Source organism: Drosophila suzukii, chromosome 3 (genome assembly GCF_043229965.1).
Source record: "Drosophila suzukii chromosome 3, CBGP_Dsuzu_IsoJpt1.0, whole genome shotgun sequence".
NCBI lineage: Eukaryota > Metazoa > Arthropoda > Insecta > Diptera > Drosophilidae > Drosophila > Drosophila suzukii.
The window spans coordinates 92,910,419-92,927,863 of NC_092082.1; the positions used below are offsets into that span (position 1 = coordinate 92,910,419).

General features: G+C 44.0%; 1 protein-coding gene across 15 annotated transcripts in view; it reads left to right on the plus strand.

Annotated features, from left to right (window-relative positions):
* The first annotated feature begins 373 nt into the window (after positions 1 to 373).
* Positions 374 to 17,445, plus strand: part of RhoGAP100F (Rho GTPase activating protein at 100F) — a 35,914-nt gene continuing 18,842 nt past the window's right edge. For 2 of the 15 annotated variants that reach the window (XM_065866257.2, XM_065866258.2), the window contains exons 1-2: positions 615 to 1,615; positions 6,791 to 7,107. In XM_065866257.2, coding sequence (XP_065722329.2) covers positions 7,021 to 7,107 — 87 coding nt within the window. In that variant the 5' untranslated portion in view covers positions 615 to 1,615; positions 6,791 to 7,020. Of the gene's footprint in view, positions 572 to 612; positions 1,616 to 6,790; positions 7,108 to 16,343; positions 16,792 to 17,445 lie in introns of those variants that run through there. The other 13 variants (XM_065866252.2, XM_065866248.2, XM_065866247.2 and 10 more) reach the window with 10 other exon arrangements.

The following is a 17,445-nucleotide window of genomic DNA, read 5'->3' on the forward strand; positions in this document are numbered from 1 at the left end:
TATAAAGGTATTTTACTTGTTGTAATATTGCTTGGTACATAAAATATAAATAATATTTATGTTGTCTGTTTAATATTTTATTAGTATTATTTACGCCGTTAGCATTAAAAAATACACACTGCATTTTGTATTTTATATATTTAACTGTAAGTAACCCACATAACAATATGGATATTATGAATTCAAATTAGTATTATTTCTTGATTTCCTGTATTCTATTTCGGTTTAGTAGCCAATTTGAAGTATATACCGATTTTAGGTCGGACAACGGTATATTTCCTGCGCCTGCGCTTTGGTTACGCCCCCTCACCACCCCCCGCAACACTGCGTGCAACGGTAAAAGCTGATGACAGTCGTGCAGTCTCGCTCTTGCACGCTGCATTTCGCTCTCGAATGTTTCACTTCCGATCAGCGAAAATTTTTCAGTTATTCCACTGAATAAAAACTCAATTGCAGTGAAAAAACACGGAGAACCACGTGTGCCAGGTGCCCAAGAGGTGCGATCAAACGGGAAACAACTTAGAGTGCCGTTGAACAGCGAGGAAAAGCGAAGGAAAAACGCCGCAGCAAAGTGAAAAAAGCAATAGGGAGTTGTGGAGTGGGAGTGAGAGTGAGAGGGAGAGGGAGGGAGCGCCATCGCGGTGGTGGGTGTACATACGTGTGCGTGTGCGTGCATTGGTGTTGTGTCCGTATCCGTGTTATCGCCAGCAGCATTGAGTTGCTCCAAATTCGCGGCGCACGCGCAGGACAATAGCTCGCGCTCTCTTGCTCTCTTTCTCAACTTAGAAACGGAACAGGATATTTTATTATACTGAAATTCGTACGCAGGAAATTCGCATAGTTGCGAAAGCTCCGCGCTGCCACACGGACGCATTCCGCTGCTGGCTCCCCCGCTCACCCGCACACCCTCACCCACACACACGCGCCCGTTCACACACTCGCGCAGAAATCAATTAAAAGCCAAAAAGATAAGTTGCAGTTTTTCCGGGAACCCAAAAACATGCTGAAATTAACACACAAGTGGCGAAAAAAATGCCGCAGCAAAACAGTTGCAGAGAAAGCGGTGAAAACGACGAAACTGTGAAACGAAAAGAATGGCAACGAAAGGACAGCGGAGAAAGTAGCAAAGCGCAAAGAGAGAGGCTGCAAGGATGTACTGCCATTTCGAGTTCCAAGCCATTGACCACCGAACCAGCGATTTGTCTCTAACAACAAAAGCACCCACGTAGCTATTTGCAATTTGCATTTTGCGTTCTCACTGCCCCGGAAGTAAAAGCAGCTTCAGCGGAAATTAAAACAAATCGAAGTCGAAATAAGTGGCAGAGCAGAGCAGGCGAGAAAGAGATAGAGAAAGAGCGAGCTACCGAGAGAGCCAGTGCATCCTCTTACAACACGGCACACATTTACGACCGGTGACTGCAACTGGCCCACTCCTCCGACTCCGGATCCGCCTACCGCCTACCGCCTCCCGCCCCTCCCCCTCTCGCCCTTCCCCGGTTGTCCCTTGCAATTTGTGATCTCATGTTTTCATAACTCGGGCAGCAGCCGTTGGCACGGATTAGACGGAAAACGTCAGGCGTCAGGACGTCAGGAGGCATCCAGATGCAAAGTGCAGGTGAGTGGCCCAAAAGCTGGGAAAAGCGGCCCATTCGGGGGAAAACTATTTAGCGAGAGTGCGATTCGAAGTGACAGGCGGCGATGAAGTGGACAGTTTTCAGTTAATTGAAGGGAACAGCGACAAGCTGATCAATGGAAATGTCCTTGTAGCTGTCAATTGCAGTTTACTTGATAAGCTGCTCTCATCTCCAAATGAGGGTTATGTGTTTGTGGGAATTGTTCTGTCATTACATCAAGTATGAAGATAAACCACTCGTGAATTTAAATAACTGCAGTACCTGGAATAAGCCATTAAAGACCGAAATGTATTGATATTTGATTGCATTTAATTATTTACAAAGTCAGACCTTACAAATTTTGGAAGCACTGACAAAAATGTATAACCTCAAAGAGAATCTGTAAGAAATGTATCTCAGAAGTTTGAGTTGGTTTTACCAAAATTTATAGTATCGAAATATAACAGAATTTTTTTTATATTAATTAATACTAGTTCTTTACCGCCAAAATTGTGCAATTCTGAAATTAGAAAGTACCACCATTTCGCACTGGCAATTTTCATTTATACCCAAATCCTTTCACAACATTTGCCACTGGAATTTCAATTATTTCGGTTTTAATTAGAATGGCACTCCTGCACCCCAATCAAAACATGGCATTTCGTCAAAACAATACGAGCGGGGCAGAGCAGAAATGTAATATCGTGCGGTGGCTGTTCCAGCTTCAAAGTCTTTCAAGTTGCCCACTCCCACGGCAGTCGTAATATCTGAGAAACCAACAGGCAGACAGCAAGAAAGAAAGGACAGGATATAAGGCTGGGGGAGAGGATCCGGAAAGCAAAACATTAACCGCGACATTAACAATCAGAAATGTTTTTTCCCCTCGTTTTTTATTCCACTCAAAGCCGCCGTTCCATTTCTCCCTCTCCAAACCGCCCCTGGGGTCCACCAAACCACCCTCAGAGCTAAGAGCTTTGCTCCAATTTTACAAGCAAACAGTGAAATATTCGTGTGGGGCTACAGAACATAAAAATAATACGAGAATAAAAGCAAATTTAAGCTAAACCACAAAAACTATCTTTATTTTATGCCGGAATTGTAAAAATACCCATTGTACTGAAAAGAACGCCAGCGAGAGCTTTATGTTGACCATAAATTTGATTATCAATAGAAACAATTTAAGCTGCCATTCGGGACTTTATTTATTGTTTATTGAATTTTCAAAGACCATTGAAGGCGGGAAACGAGAGATTTAAGATTTAAGACATGTATCAAAAATAAATCATTTTGTTAATAAACTGGTTTATATAATATATAATCTGAAAATAGATATAGTATTAACCAATGTTAATGCAAAAGGTAATTAAATTATGCTGAAAAACAGTAGATTAGGTATAGACATTCTCAGAACTGCTCATAATTCCACTTTATCCGCTTATATGGTACATACTCGTGCTTTAATGCAATGCCAGCTGTAATGTGGACTGGTGGCTCCCATGCTGTGCAACCATAATTCCATCCTTTTGATTCTGCACTCACTAATTAGATAAAACGCTAGGTTTCCCAGCAGTTTTGCCAGTTTCTATGGTTTCTAGCATATTTTTGGCGCTTTAGCGCTACTTCTGTCCGGCGTCCAAGTGGCGAGTTGCAAGTTGCAAGTTTGGAGTTTCGGGTTGCTGGTGGCATGTTGAACAGTAGCCTGGTGACAAAGCAGCGTGCCAACTCTGGGCTGGGAGCCGACAACAAGGGCCACATGGGGCGACGCGACTGCACTGAAAACAAAGTCTATATAATAGGGAATCTTCAAAGTTGCTGAATTTCTTAAATAGTTGGTATCTGAAAACGAAATCCAAGGTATTGTGCATTTAATTGACAAGTAAAAAAATATATTTTTAAGTGTAGTACACTTTCCCTCAGTGTGTGTGCAGTCGCATGAGCGTGCGGCAGAAACCCAGTGGGTGTGATACGTTTGTGTGAGGGTGCGACGGTCCTCGGTGGTGGGTCTACGTTTCGGTGGATAGTCCTTTGGCGGGTGCTATAAGCCAGTTAATGTGTGGACATGGAACTGGGAACGGAGGACGTTGTGGATAAACTTGAACGCAGCAATAACAATGCCAAATAATGCGATGGGGTTAGGACTGAGCCAAAAAAGAGCAATCGATAAATCTTTCTTGCCATCGGTGGATGTCTGTCGTCATTGTTGCATTGCCTAAATGGCATGTAATATACACTTGGAAAAGAAAAAAACATCTTGAAATTCTAGCCTTTCCAACTAGAAATATTATTTTAGATTTTGTAGACCTAAATGAAATGTAAATTGATATCGTTATCTCAGCTCAAATTTAATATTATATGGTTCAGTGAAGATATTACGCTGATCTTCAGTTATTATTTTGGTTTTTTCAAGTGAGGCGGAGGGCTAGGCTTAGACCCTTGAACATTTTCCCCCGACATTTTTGCTGAGCGCTGCCAATTCCTCTTCTGTAACGTACTTCTTGCTTACTGCGAATAGTCTCTGTTTTTTATTATTTGATAAATGATTTGCCATTTTTGCCGCTCGAACGGAGGGCGGGAGAGCTTTGTCACTCATTTATGCACACACATAGCGGGCTGAATTTATGATGTCATTATAATAAATTTTATGCGTGCCTAGACAACATTCCCGGCGACTGGCGACCGGCAAAGTTGTTCTCGATGTGGTAATGGTTGTTGCTGCTGCCGGAGAACACCCGGCCACCATTTCTCCTGGCTGATTGCTGTACTCTGTCGCTGCTGCCGTTGTGACACAAAGTATCTTGTATCTGTATGTACCAGCTCCTCCAACTCCCCGCGCGGATGCAGTGCACCCGCTGCGAAAGAAATTATGAATAGAAATTTTTCCGTTGCACACCAGTACACTCACCAGTGATGCCAGTTGGGATTTATTAAAAAAAGTGTTCCTTAACTAGTTTCAAATAGTGCGATATGATGATTTTGTTCCGCTTTTGTTTTGTAATGGGAAGTTAAAAGAAGTTTACAAGAGAAATGCAGAACGAGTTTTGGAAGAACTTATTTCCCTTGTATTCTGTTTTATACTAAATGTATATGTATATAATTATTGTTAAGCAAGTCACTATTAAAAAAAACTTTCTAAAACTTAAAAGTTTAAGATTTTTACAAAAAAAAGTTGGTGGCATCACTGAAACTAGCATTGAAGCTGGCAAGGAAATCAGTTGTCAGTGACGCAGCTGGACCCTTCACATATGCATAAGGACACAGCTCCACATTCTCCTTTGTACATTTGAATGTCCTGTGCACGATTGTAACATTTTTCATTGCAATTACTAAGGGGGCAAAAGGAGAGCTCGGAAGGAGAACGGGAGGGGCAGAACTGGTTTATGGCAACAAAATCTCAGTTAGAGTTGGTGGCAAAGTGCCAGCCATGGCCTTACTGGCTTACTTTGGGTCTACGTGCCTCTAATGGCGATGACAATGATCATCCCGATGATGATGACGAATAGTTTCTGCCGAGGGTGTTAACAGAAATATCCTTGTGCCTGCTGGCCATTCAATATAACTCCCATGGGTGTTGATTTTTAATTGCTTCCGATTCAGTAATAGTGAAATAAATAATTGAATGATGGAATCTCTTTAAGGTATTAGTTACTTGAATTACTTCTCAGTTCGACAACGATTTATTACTGTATTTACCTCCTTTTCATTTTTATGCGACAACACAGCTACTTTATGTGATTTTTAATTAGAGATTATATCAACATTTATTTTAAGACCAGAATATTCTTTGCTTGCTTAAGAGAACACCATTCTAAATTATATAACATGTTTAAATAAATGCATTTTCTAATGCCTGACGCGACCCAAAAGCTTCGCAGTTTAACGCCCTGAAGGATAATTTTTGTTACAAGAACTTAGCAAAGAGCAAGTTCAGCTTACTTACGAAAACCAGGCCAACACAATTAGCCCTTAAGGCCAGTCAGGCTGGCTGCTGGTTTGCTTCATTACCATAAATATACAGCTATGTGTGCCTACTTTGTCAAATTGCCAAGGGTGCATAAGAACCAGAAGTGGCCCACATTTGATAAAATATACATAATATACGAAATGTGTCCTTATTTAAAGCCATTTACATTTGAAACTAAAAAAACCATGTACTTTAAAAATATAGTGCGAAACCATTTTTCAAATATTTCAATTTGGTTTGTCCATTTTTATTTTCCTTTGTAAGATTTAGATATTTTATTCATTAAAATTAAACTCTGTACAGCGACAACAGCTGGAATGGTAGCATACTTTCTTGGGCGATCCATGCGGTGGGAGACAGGGACCCAACAATGTGGGCCACTTTTCTTTTGTTTCTCCATCTATACAATCTCTGTGCTTAGCGAACAACATTTTATTTGCCAATGGACTGGGGACGAAATCCAAGGAGCAGGGCAAACATTGCATTATCAGCGCTATAAAATCAGAGGGAGACAGTTACTCGATATATGCATAATACAAGGGTTCTGTGTGTGGGAGGCGCAGAGGAGGTAGGGGGAGGTCTGTGGAAGGGGGTTGAACTGTCCAAGTTCTCGAATGCCTTGTCAAGCAAATGCATATGACACATGTCAGGCCCGGGGCTCCAGGCTCGCGAAGTGTAAAGCTTCATTAAGTTAAACACGGACTGATATACGCTCAAACACACAACGACGCACAGTGCTCTGTATGGTAAAAAACAAAACAGACTTACTAATATATTTTTGAGTCTTAATAAAAATGTCATATATGGAGAATATTTCAACATTTCCTGAGTTAAGCTTTTCCCACAAACTGAACGTAATTACTATATTAATAAATCGAAATCCTTGAATATATTTAATCTACATACTACAATATTTTACTTTCGACTGAAGTTGAATTGAATTGAATTTCTTAAGTACTAAATACATTACATTTTAAGGGTATGTAAATGTTTTTTGAAGAAACTTATTATTGTAGAGTTCAAATCTAGTTTACAAATAATATTAAAAATGATTCTGTTATGCTGTTCCCACTGTGACCCACTGTGCCTCCTTCTATCAGGCGGTCACAGTGCGGGGTATGCGCCAGCTTGTTGACAATCAAGTGACAGTAAATACTTGCTTATGGCTCTGCGCTCGTTTTTTAACTCATGGCTGCCTCTGCTTTTCCGTTTGCAGGACTCTCAACTCACAACGAATAAACCGAACTTGCATTTTTATATCGCATTTTTGTAAGGAACCAAAGGAACGTGTTCAGCATTGACCAAATGCCATCGCTACCAGCTCCAGTTGGACGAGCAAGCAAATACGGCAATTAACAGAAGTTGCCTTCGAACGAAACCCCACCCAAGGCGAGAGGAAAGGACAGGAACGAAGAAGGATATTCCCAATCGGATCCCCACTAATAAATGCAGTGGAAGAAGAAGTTTACTCGATTGAAAGCAGCTACTGGAAATTCGCGTGTGCGAAGAATGCTTTGTTGTGGACGTAGAAAGGTGAGTGATTGATTAACACGGATTTCGGGGGGTCTTTGCAAAAGTTCTCGACAGATCTTGGGACTACTAACCTTCTGCATGCATGCAATTAAACATGTGTCGTTAATATGGTACTAGGTATCTAATTAGACATTATTGAAACGGGTGTGACAGCTTTATTTTTATACTCTTAAGCAAGGGGGTTACTGGTCCTGCTTGCGAGAATCTACGTCACTAAAGTATAATTTTATTTTGTCATTTTTATTTGTGTATCACACAAGATGTCTCTAAAGAACGAAAGAAAAACTGCTCCAATAACTAGGAGACATAAAAAAACAATATAAAAAGAGTAACAATATAACTAAACTTTCCAATATCAAAAAGATTTTTTTAATTGAAAGAGCTAAAGCCACATAAATGTACCTGCTGTCGATGTATTCTCAGGACCAATTAAACTGTGACTGGGCAATGTTTGCACAACGTGGCACTTTGAACGCCATAAGTAGGGAAAACTGTCTCAATCTGTCAGTCAATCGTGGGAACACCGCGTTTTCCTCGTCATTTTCGTGGCTGCCATAATAAATTTACATTTTACGCCTGAATTTCAATGAAGGCTTAATTGCAAAATCTGATTTATATGCTGCTGCCGTCGCCGCAGACGATGTGGGGACGTGTGGGTGGTTGTGTTTGAATGGCACTTTTTGGGGGCGGTCCACCTTTGAGGGTGGTGTTTGCACACAAAGTGCGAAACATGCTTCCCCGTTCTTTAATGCAAGCGATACACACTCGGCGACAAATTCAATTACAGGCCACACGTGCGGCGTCTATCGGACTTTAATCAAAGTTACCGCACTGTTTAATGCAATTTTTGAAATGAACTCCCGATTGAATGCAGAGTAATTGGGCCGAACAAAGGGGTTTAATCTGCTGGCCGACAGCACTTAATTTGATTGCGACTCGTGCTCAGTGGAATGGATAAGAGTGTTTGCTCGACTGCTCTCACCTGGCCGGGCGCCACCTCGTTCCTCCGTGGCTTGCCCCTTCATTAGGCACCTAACGGAGCAAGGTGCTCCAGTTCGGATTGCCTGGGGAGGCACTGGGAGAGAAACTGAAGGGTCTAGAATAAGCGAACTATTCCATGGTTCCTCCAGCTATCTTTCAATATTGAATTCGTATTATCCCTGTCCTAAATAATTTGTATAATATACAAAATTGGTCGCGAATCGTAAATAACATTTGTACATCGGAATCGAACAACTACTAGTCACCTTAAAAACGTGGTAATTATTTCAAGGGCTTTTTCCTCCGGTGTAATCCTAGCAAGGTTGCCATTACTAACCGTCTTGCAGCAACTTTGCCAGCCACCCTAAGAAACTTTATGATAAAGTCCTTGCGGATAAGTCCTTGGAGATGCGGTTGCCGGCGCATTTGGACCGCAGCCACGCCCTGCACACACTCTGCCGGCTGTTTGTTTTAGTTATAGTTGATTATTTTTCTTTTCGCCGCGCTGCAAACTTTGACTTTGGCTCCCTGACATCGCAAAGTTTAACAAATAAATTAATTTACCCGCTGCACCGACGCCACCGAGGCTGCCATCTTAATCGTCCCGCGGGGCTGGCGAGGAATTCAATTTGCACTGGCGGCGCCCTAAGCCCGTTCGAAAGCGGAGATTTCCCGGGAAACCTCTGAACCGCCGAGGGCCTGAAAGGGTATTCCGCCCCCACTCTTAAATTGCATTTCTCTGCTTTTATGGCTGCCGTTGCTTTAATCAGTTTTGCACCAGGCGCAGTAAATTGATTTGTTAAACAATTTTTAATTGAAATAAGACGCTGGCGGGCAGAATGTCAAACTTTGATGCCAATACTGGCAGGCTTCCGCTTTCCTGGCACTTGAGGAGCGGCGAACAGCTGCAAAGTTGGTCAAGTGAGGCGCGTTGGCATTTCTATTGGCACACGAGTGTTGACTGGCAGCCAAACAGGCAACGAGGGATCGCAGGCGTGCCGGGGGCCAGAAATCAGCATATTGCATTACAAATTGAAAGGCCGGCCCCTGAAATCGAAACCATTCAATGGGATTGTTTTGCGCACTGCAATCCAGCAGCATCCAGTTGCATCTGCAGCATTTTTGGGCGGAATTTCAATAAATTCCGCTGCCGGCGAGGCAGTAAATTATTTTGATTTATGTGCAACGACGCATGAGTGATGTGAAGTGGCAGCCGTAAAAGTGCAATGGCTGTATTTGAAATTTAATTGAAAATCTGACTGACAAACACTGATAGAGCGATTGATTTTCCCCAATTAAATCACTTGAAATCAAAATTGCCATAGCAATGCATATTGCACTTTGGATTAAGTGTGAAATTCAAGCTGATTTCGTCAAATGATATTCTTTAAATAATCCAATCAAACACCCTCATCCCATTACACCAAGTGGAACTAAAACGATTGAACATGATAAACAATAAAATATTTAAATTTGAAAAACAAATAAGTTACCTTTTGGATGATACAATAGTTGGAGTACTGGCATTTTATCCTCGCATCCTCCAGGTTTTAAAGTACTTTCCTCAGTTGACAAGACTGATGTAATAGATTGATGGTGTACTTTAAATGTTTGCGTGATTAGTTGCCCACTGGATGGAAGTTTATGAAAATAGTTTGCGGCTGTGGCCGGCGGCCCTTGATGTACAGGAGTTTGCTGGAGGCTTTGTGGAAAACTTTCCCAACTTGTTTGCCATGCAGCGGCACGTTTAGTGCTTTGAAATGGCGCAGAATGATGGCGTCCCCTCCTGGCATCCGGTCCTCCTGTCTCCTCAGCCCTGGAGTCTGTGGAGTGCCATTCACAAATAAATGGCGGGCATTTAGGCAGCCGCAGTCTGGAGTCTTTCTTCGGCTGTTTGAGTTGCCTTGCGAGTTGCCAACAACAATTGGAAGACGCAGCCAGGAAGCTGGGAGCGAGGACTGGCACAGAATTTTGCCTCAATGCAGATAAGGATATTGCCTCAGCTGGAACTGCAGATGGAGATGGTGTTGCTGGTTCCATACACACACACTGTGAGAAATGCCAGATGAAATTTGCGATTTTCACCGAAATAATAAACATTGAAAGGAACTGTTTGCAACTGCTGGTGGTAAGACAATTCTTTTCTAGCTTTCTTTCGGAACAATAAAAAATTCAGAAAAAATGTTTTCTCGAGTAACTGTTCCTCTCAGTGCCGTCGTCCTCACAGATACAATTCAGAGGTAGAAAGTTTTGCCCAAGACAAACACTGGCACAGCACTTCTCCTGCCTGCGGCCAACTGCTCCCGATATTTCTTGCGATTTCTTTTGCCTTTTCCCTTGCAATTTGTTCGCTCGACTACAGCTACCAGAAAAAGCGTTTCTGCCCCGCTGCACTTCCGGGAATCCCACATCTCCTCCTATTGTTCTAGTTGCCAAATGATTTTGAAAAAAGAACAAGCCAAAACTATTAATTGGCAACGCAGGTGTAGCGGTTTTTTAATTGCTGCCAACGCAGCGCAAAAAGTTTTCCTCCCCTTGGTGCTTAATAAGCTTAATTTTGGGAGCATTGACTTGGAAAGAGCTCTGATAGGGCAAAGTACCTCGGGACCTCGTCCCCAAGGCACTCCGCTTACTGTTCACTGATTAATTTGATGGTCTGGCTTTCAAAATGTCAATTCCATAAACTTTTGGTGGTTCAGACTTAAGCATTCAGAAAATTATGTGCTCTGGGATCAAAATATACCCATATTTAAGAGGACCAGGTGGTTCAATATCTAAAATTGTATTACATGTTTTTGATTATCCACTAAACCAACTCGATTGTAAGTTCTTAGCAACAGATGCTGGCATTCAATTGCAAACAATTAATTAACTAAGTGGGTAAGCAGTCAAGTCGAGTTTCACTGTATGTGAGCAGAAAAAAAACGTTCATCCTGGGCCAAGTTTCCTCTGCTTTCGACCCGCTTAACAATGTATGCCAACTGGCTCAAGGGCGGCTTTCTCGGCTCGCAAGCCGGCACTTTGCTTACCTTGTTAGGGATGCTTACGTGCCTCGAAATCCAGTTCAGACCTCTGCTGCTCGACTCACTACAGCTACGTGCCCTTCATTTGCGCAACTAATTGCAAAAGTCTTACGCAACTACGGAATGCGGGATACGGGAGACAGTAGTCAGTACTCAATAGTCGGTCGACAGTCAACAGTCGACGTATTGAAATGTTTCCGTATTCATCGAAGAGTCGAGCTTGTTGCGTGCACGTAAAATATTTGCCTGTCACTGCGCCGCACTTTCCCATCGGGAACTGTCGAACGTGTTTATATTTTGCATCGGGCCGAGCGATATCCCAGCGTTTTGACAGTTGACTTATGGCCAAGAACCGAGCACCAAGGACCAAGGACCCGGGGGTCTCACCTTTGCGCCGCTCCTAACTTATTTTTAATTATTTCCGCCAGCCGGGCGGGCCATTAAAATGATGAGCGGAATTAGCCCAGCCTCGTGGTAATGATAATGGGCTGCCCGTCGGCTGAGCCGAGTTGAGCTGCGCTGAGCTCTGCTTTCTGCTTTCTGCTCTTGCCCTGGCTTTCAAGTGGCAACACTGCGTATGACACATTTTATTTTTGGACCATGAAAACATCAGCATCTCGGCGAGTTTGGGGCCTCCGTGTGCGGGGGAGTGCAATCTATGCGCGAATTGAGGCCACTCTTCTGCCAACAAACAAAGTTGCCAAAAAACATGATGGATGCACCAAAAGAAAAATGTATTGAAATAAAATCTTAGCGTAAGCCATTATAATTATATCCCTGTTTTTGGAAGAACATCTTTAGCCATTAACATTGGACCTCCATACAAAGTAGTATTATTTATGTTCGATTCCTTCTGGGATATTAGTTTTTCCTTTTATCAGTACAAAAGCGCTATCCCTTGTTTTTGTTTTGCAGCTACTTTATTTCGAGTGGGCGACTGAGAGCGAATCGTGGCAGCTGCAGAAATTGCAGTGCCAAAACGAAATTAACCCACAACCTGCAATCCTGCAGAAGGCAGCATCCGTGCGCTAGTGTGCGTGCGTATCTGTGTGCGCACTAAAAGCGGTTTATGCCACTCACATGTAAACCCAGTTGCCTGCCAAGTGTTTGGCTGTTTGGATCCAACACCCACACACGATTGTTGTGTGGATAGGTCGTGGCTTGCGTGTTCCAAGCAGCCCAGCCGCCCAACCACCCACTCAGCCACCCCCTCAGCCACCCACTCGGCCACCCACCCGGCCACCCACTCGGCCACCCCTTTTCCCCTTGGGTTGCTTAAATTTTCTGTTTGCTTTGCTGTGGATTTTCGTTACGTTTCGGCGGAATTCCCCCTCCTTCCCACTTTTTGGTACCTTTAACGTATTTTGCATTTGCTTGGCACAGATCCGAGGGGGTTGGTGGGTTAAGGTTGGTGGATGGGCTTGCGAATTTCTCTCTTTTCGCTCTTCTACCCAGCTCTCTTTTTACGTAGTTCTCGCCGGTGTTTGGAAAAGCTTTTGTAGTAGAGAAATACGAACCATTTTCGTTGTTGTTGGCTCTGATTCCTCCCCCACCCCCTTTTTTTCAAAGTAATTCTTTGGCTTTTGCGGCTTGACTGTGCTTCTTTAGAGTGGCCAGAGTTAAGCAAAAGTTTATAGCACATTTTTTCAGCTTAGCAAATTGTGCAAAAACATTGGCGCGTGTAGCTCCGCATTAAATATGCAACTTTATTGGCCACCGTGATGCAGGGGTTTTTTACTGTCGTCATTTCAGCCCGAAAGCCCTATTTCGAGAACTAGAAAAGTATTTTAAGAACTGGTTTAAACCCTTAATTAGAAGTATAAATTTGTACATGTGTACCAGAATGCGAAGCATACTTTTCAGCATATATGTTGGTTTAAGATAATTCTATTGGTTTACTGTATGATAAATAATGTAAACATCTTATGATATGAAAGCTACATTTTCATAATGACCTGTAAAACAACAAACTTTAACTCCAAGAGAAATGTATCTTATTAATAATTAGAGAGATAATTGTGTTTACAAGTTTATTGGAAACGTTTCCCCTGCAATAAGAGCAATCAATTAGGACTCGTTTGTGGGTGACAACTATTGTGCGTGCTCCCTGTCATTACTTGCAATTTTGAAGATGCTGATGCAAGGCTATTTTACTGCGGGCCTTTCAAAGTTTGAGCGTTAATAGGAAACTAGAAGGCAAACCACAGACAACCGAACGACAGACAGACAACAAATGACATCAATTAGCCATGCGAGAACAAAGCCGGGCCTCTAGGCCATGACATGTTAACAGCCGAGCACAGGCGAAGACACGGCCAAAATTGTGCCAAGGCTTCGCAGTCAGTAACGGTTCAAATGTGATTGATGGGGAGTGGGGGTAACACCCTAGTACCCCCAGCAGGCAGATCGCTTACATAGTTGATGTAGCATTTTCACGCCAATTGCGATTAGTTGTTAACGCCGACTGCAATTAGTCTAGTGCCAAGGCAAACGCCGGCGGCATTAATTGCCAATGAAGGCACTTAAAGGGCAATTTAGCGTGGGGGTCTGCACTCTGCACTTCACCTTTCGCCCTACACCATCGACCACCCACCTCCCCCCGCGTAACTGGGGCTTACCTTTGAACCCGAATCGCACTCGCTAAGCGGATTACGCCTCACGAAAGAGCAGCGCAAACTTTGCATAATTCACTCGAGGGCAACAGCATCAAAGCCGCATCAAACTTGGTCTCTAAGTTTACCTTTTTTGTCCCGACCTGACCACTTCAACTTCGGCCAGAGGAGGCTTACTAGTACTTTGGACCTTTGCAAGAAAAACAGGTGGTGGATAAGTGTATGTGTTCCCGATAAACTTGACAAAGAGTTGTCAAACCGGTGAAGGGGAGGCAGGTGGGGAATGGTTTGATTTATCGTTTACCTTATGTAATTGAAGTTTGAAACTAGAAGATGCAAGAATTTGCCTAGTGAATAGCGCCAACAGTTAACTGGAGACAAGATTACAAATGGACTCTACGGGTATCATTTGTTGCTTAAATATTTAATGGCAGCATTCAATAAAAACTTTTCATATCATAGATCTTTAATACAGGTTGATATTTAAAAGTTAACGTTTTTTATCAGTGGAATTTGATTTCCCTGGTGCAACATTTCGTGCAACCTGCCCCCCGCATCGTTTGCATTTTCGTAAAAGTTTTTCGCTTTGTGTTTGCGTTGAGGATTTTCGCATTTTCGAATTCAATTCCGTTTCAAGCGGCGCGTAGCTGCGAACTCAATTTGCTGCGCTTGACAAATTCCAATGACAAAGAATTTTTCCTCTCCGGAAGTTTGTTATTAGCCGCTCGTATCCGGCTGCCACAGTCGCTGGATGGATTCGATGACCCAGCACGGTGGCCAGCGGAGTGCCGAGTGCCGAGCGCCCTAGTCCCCGCTGTTCGCGCATCTTATCCGCGCAGGCGTCTACGGTGCGTATACGTAACGTGGTGTATTTCGGGGAAATACACACGCTCGTGTGTGTTTGGCTAGCTGCGGTTGAATGTGGCTGCCTGCGCCTTGGAAAACACTTTTCGCAGTGCATTCATTTTGCATGTCGCCCGGCCTGACAGTTGATTGCCTGTCAGCGGTGGGCTGCCGGATTGGCGGACCAAACTGACCCACATTCGAGTGGTGCGGCGGTGGTGGTGGTGCTGTCGATGCGAGAGTGTGGTAGTGGGTGTGGGTGTGAGTGCGATGCAGCTTTTGTGAATGATGTGGCCGACACACACACAAACTCTCACATTCTAGCCCCAATCTCTGCACTCGTTTTCCTATCAATTGTAATGCGTTTTTAATGGCAATGCCTTATCTGTTTGTGTCATCGGCACTGGGCTATTAAACATATTCATAATGCGACCCCAACCAAATCCCTTTGTTTCGTTCCGTTGATTCGAACGGCTTGATAAACAAACATTTGCTCGAGCGCCATTGTGTTGGACCGTTATCATTCATAATGTTTGTCTGTCATGCCAGCCGGTCCCGCAGCGCTTTTGAGTTGGGTCCGGTCCACTGGCCTCCGCTCCTCGTGATTGGCACTTTGCTGGCATTTCGTTTCATTTGCCACTCGCTTTCCCTAAATAGTCCTGCGTCCGTAATTGTTATCGATGCCGGGATTAGGGGCCTCTCGGGCGAGTGTGCGTGGGAGTCAAGTGAAGGCTTAAGTGGTTCAGTGGAAATGATTTGAGTGGGATTCACTTAGCCGGCTGCTGGCCGAGGTCTTCCCCGTTGTCCCTGAGAAGCCCTTAACAGGATTAAAGGGCTAGTAGGGAGTTGAAAACATAACGAAGCTCATCTAGCAAAGCTCTTGTATCGATGACTAAACAAGCTTTGAATGCCGGTTGGCATTCGAGTGGAGGCTTGAGTGAGGGAATCGAAAATAAAGGATTAGGAGTTAAGTGGTTGTATTGGTTTGACAGATCAAGTTCCTAAGTTTTTCTTTAAATGGTGTTTGTTAATTTAATGGAAATAAAATAATTTTTTTTTATTTTCTAATTGCTTTTTATTTTTAAAGAAAATATTTTTTAAAGGTTTTGTTGAAATATGTGATCATCTTTTTATTAATGGGGGTACAATTAATCTTTGTGCATTCTTCTGAAGTTTCGTTGGACAAATTAGAGATACATAGAAGCTTTTCAATTAATTACTATCAATTTCGCTGGATTTTAACAACCAGTTCGCTTGTGCAATCAATTATGTGAACCGAATGTCCTGGACAAGTTCAAGACCGCTCGGGCGAAATCACATCTGGCAACGCCGGCCCAGCGGCCCAGCAGACGTCTTCCACATTCCGCTCGACAGTTTCAGCGACAGCGGGATCTGCTGGCATCCTGGCATCCTGGCGTGTATCAAACTCAATTCCCCAAATCCCGACTGCCAATTTTTCCGTGTTAAATAATTCAAATACATACACACACGGAGAGCACGGCGGACAGCACGCAAACGCACACCAGTGTCCGAGTGCCGAAGTTTTCCGAGCGAGAGCTTTCGCTCCCGTTACACAAGAAAGTTTTCCGACTGCGGGAGCGAGTGCGGGGGTGTGTGTGCGCTGTGTGTGAGGGACTTTTCCTGTTTGTGAATGTATTGCTCCAATTTCGAGAATGGAGATGTTTCGCCGCAACTTCGGCTCGCTTTTCCCGTTTCCCGACCTCGGGGTGCGCTCGCCGGGCCAGCGGATTCAATACGCAAGGTTCAGTTGAGCGCGCCGGACGTTCGACTCGTGGTCCGTTCGTCGAAGCACCGTTATAGCAGCAGCGTCGTGCGTGCGTAGTAGTACACGACCGCATACACACACATACACAGCTGCAGAGCTCGTGGCGTGTAGTAAAACTCATTAAAAAGCAACTTATTCAATACTATTTCACGCACGCGGGGGCGGCGGCGGCGGAAAAACGCGCGCGCTCAACAGAGGTCCTCGAGAAGCGAGTCGAACGGCATTCTCGTCATCGCCGCGGGCGGACTCTGAAAATTATTGCACAAAAGCGAACGAAGCGCGGCGATAAAAGTTAAATGTCGCGTTAAATTGCCTCGCTCGCTCGATCAATACGAAAAAAGGCGAAAAGGGCCAGCGCAGGAAAACGGCAGTCAATTAAAACGGTCTTAGGGAATACATACATATTATTTTTTCAAGGCGAAAGCAAATGTATAACTAGGTAAACAAGCACCATCCAAAACGGTAGAGCCTAGAGCACGTGTCCTTGTGTGAAATGCGTGTGTGTGTGAGTGTCAAGCGAAATGTAATTTATTGGGGCCAGACAACGCTGCGTATACGCAACGGCTTATTCATTTTTGTGCCTGCCTTCCCATTTTTTTGGACTGTCCCATATACAGACAAAATTTGTGTTGCTAAATGCGCGCGCTCACGCCCCCTCACACACACAAAAGCAGATATATCCATCCCACCCCTCCTCTTACTTTCCTCTTTCCACACACACACACACACACAAGGGGAAAAGGGCACATGGCGCTGGAGCAGACGCACACACTTAAGGTTCAACAGCCCGACGATTGCCTGGCAAGGATAACGGAGCAAGGACCAGGAGCGGGGACCGGGGTTCGGGGTTCGGGGAGTAAGGGGACGTGTACCGCCCCAAAGCAGCCATTATCTTCGACAACGCTAACCCACGTAGGTTGGCCCGCGTTGCGTATACGCCGCGTTGCCCGTTGCCAAACTCTCGGGAATTTTCGGGGCTTCATCTTTTGTCTGCAAAAGTGGCAAAATGTAATTTTTGGCATTTACTTGCCGCTGTCGGCCTTAGCACGTCTGCAGAGTAAACCCACCGCCATCAGACCAACCCCCTACAGAA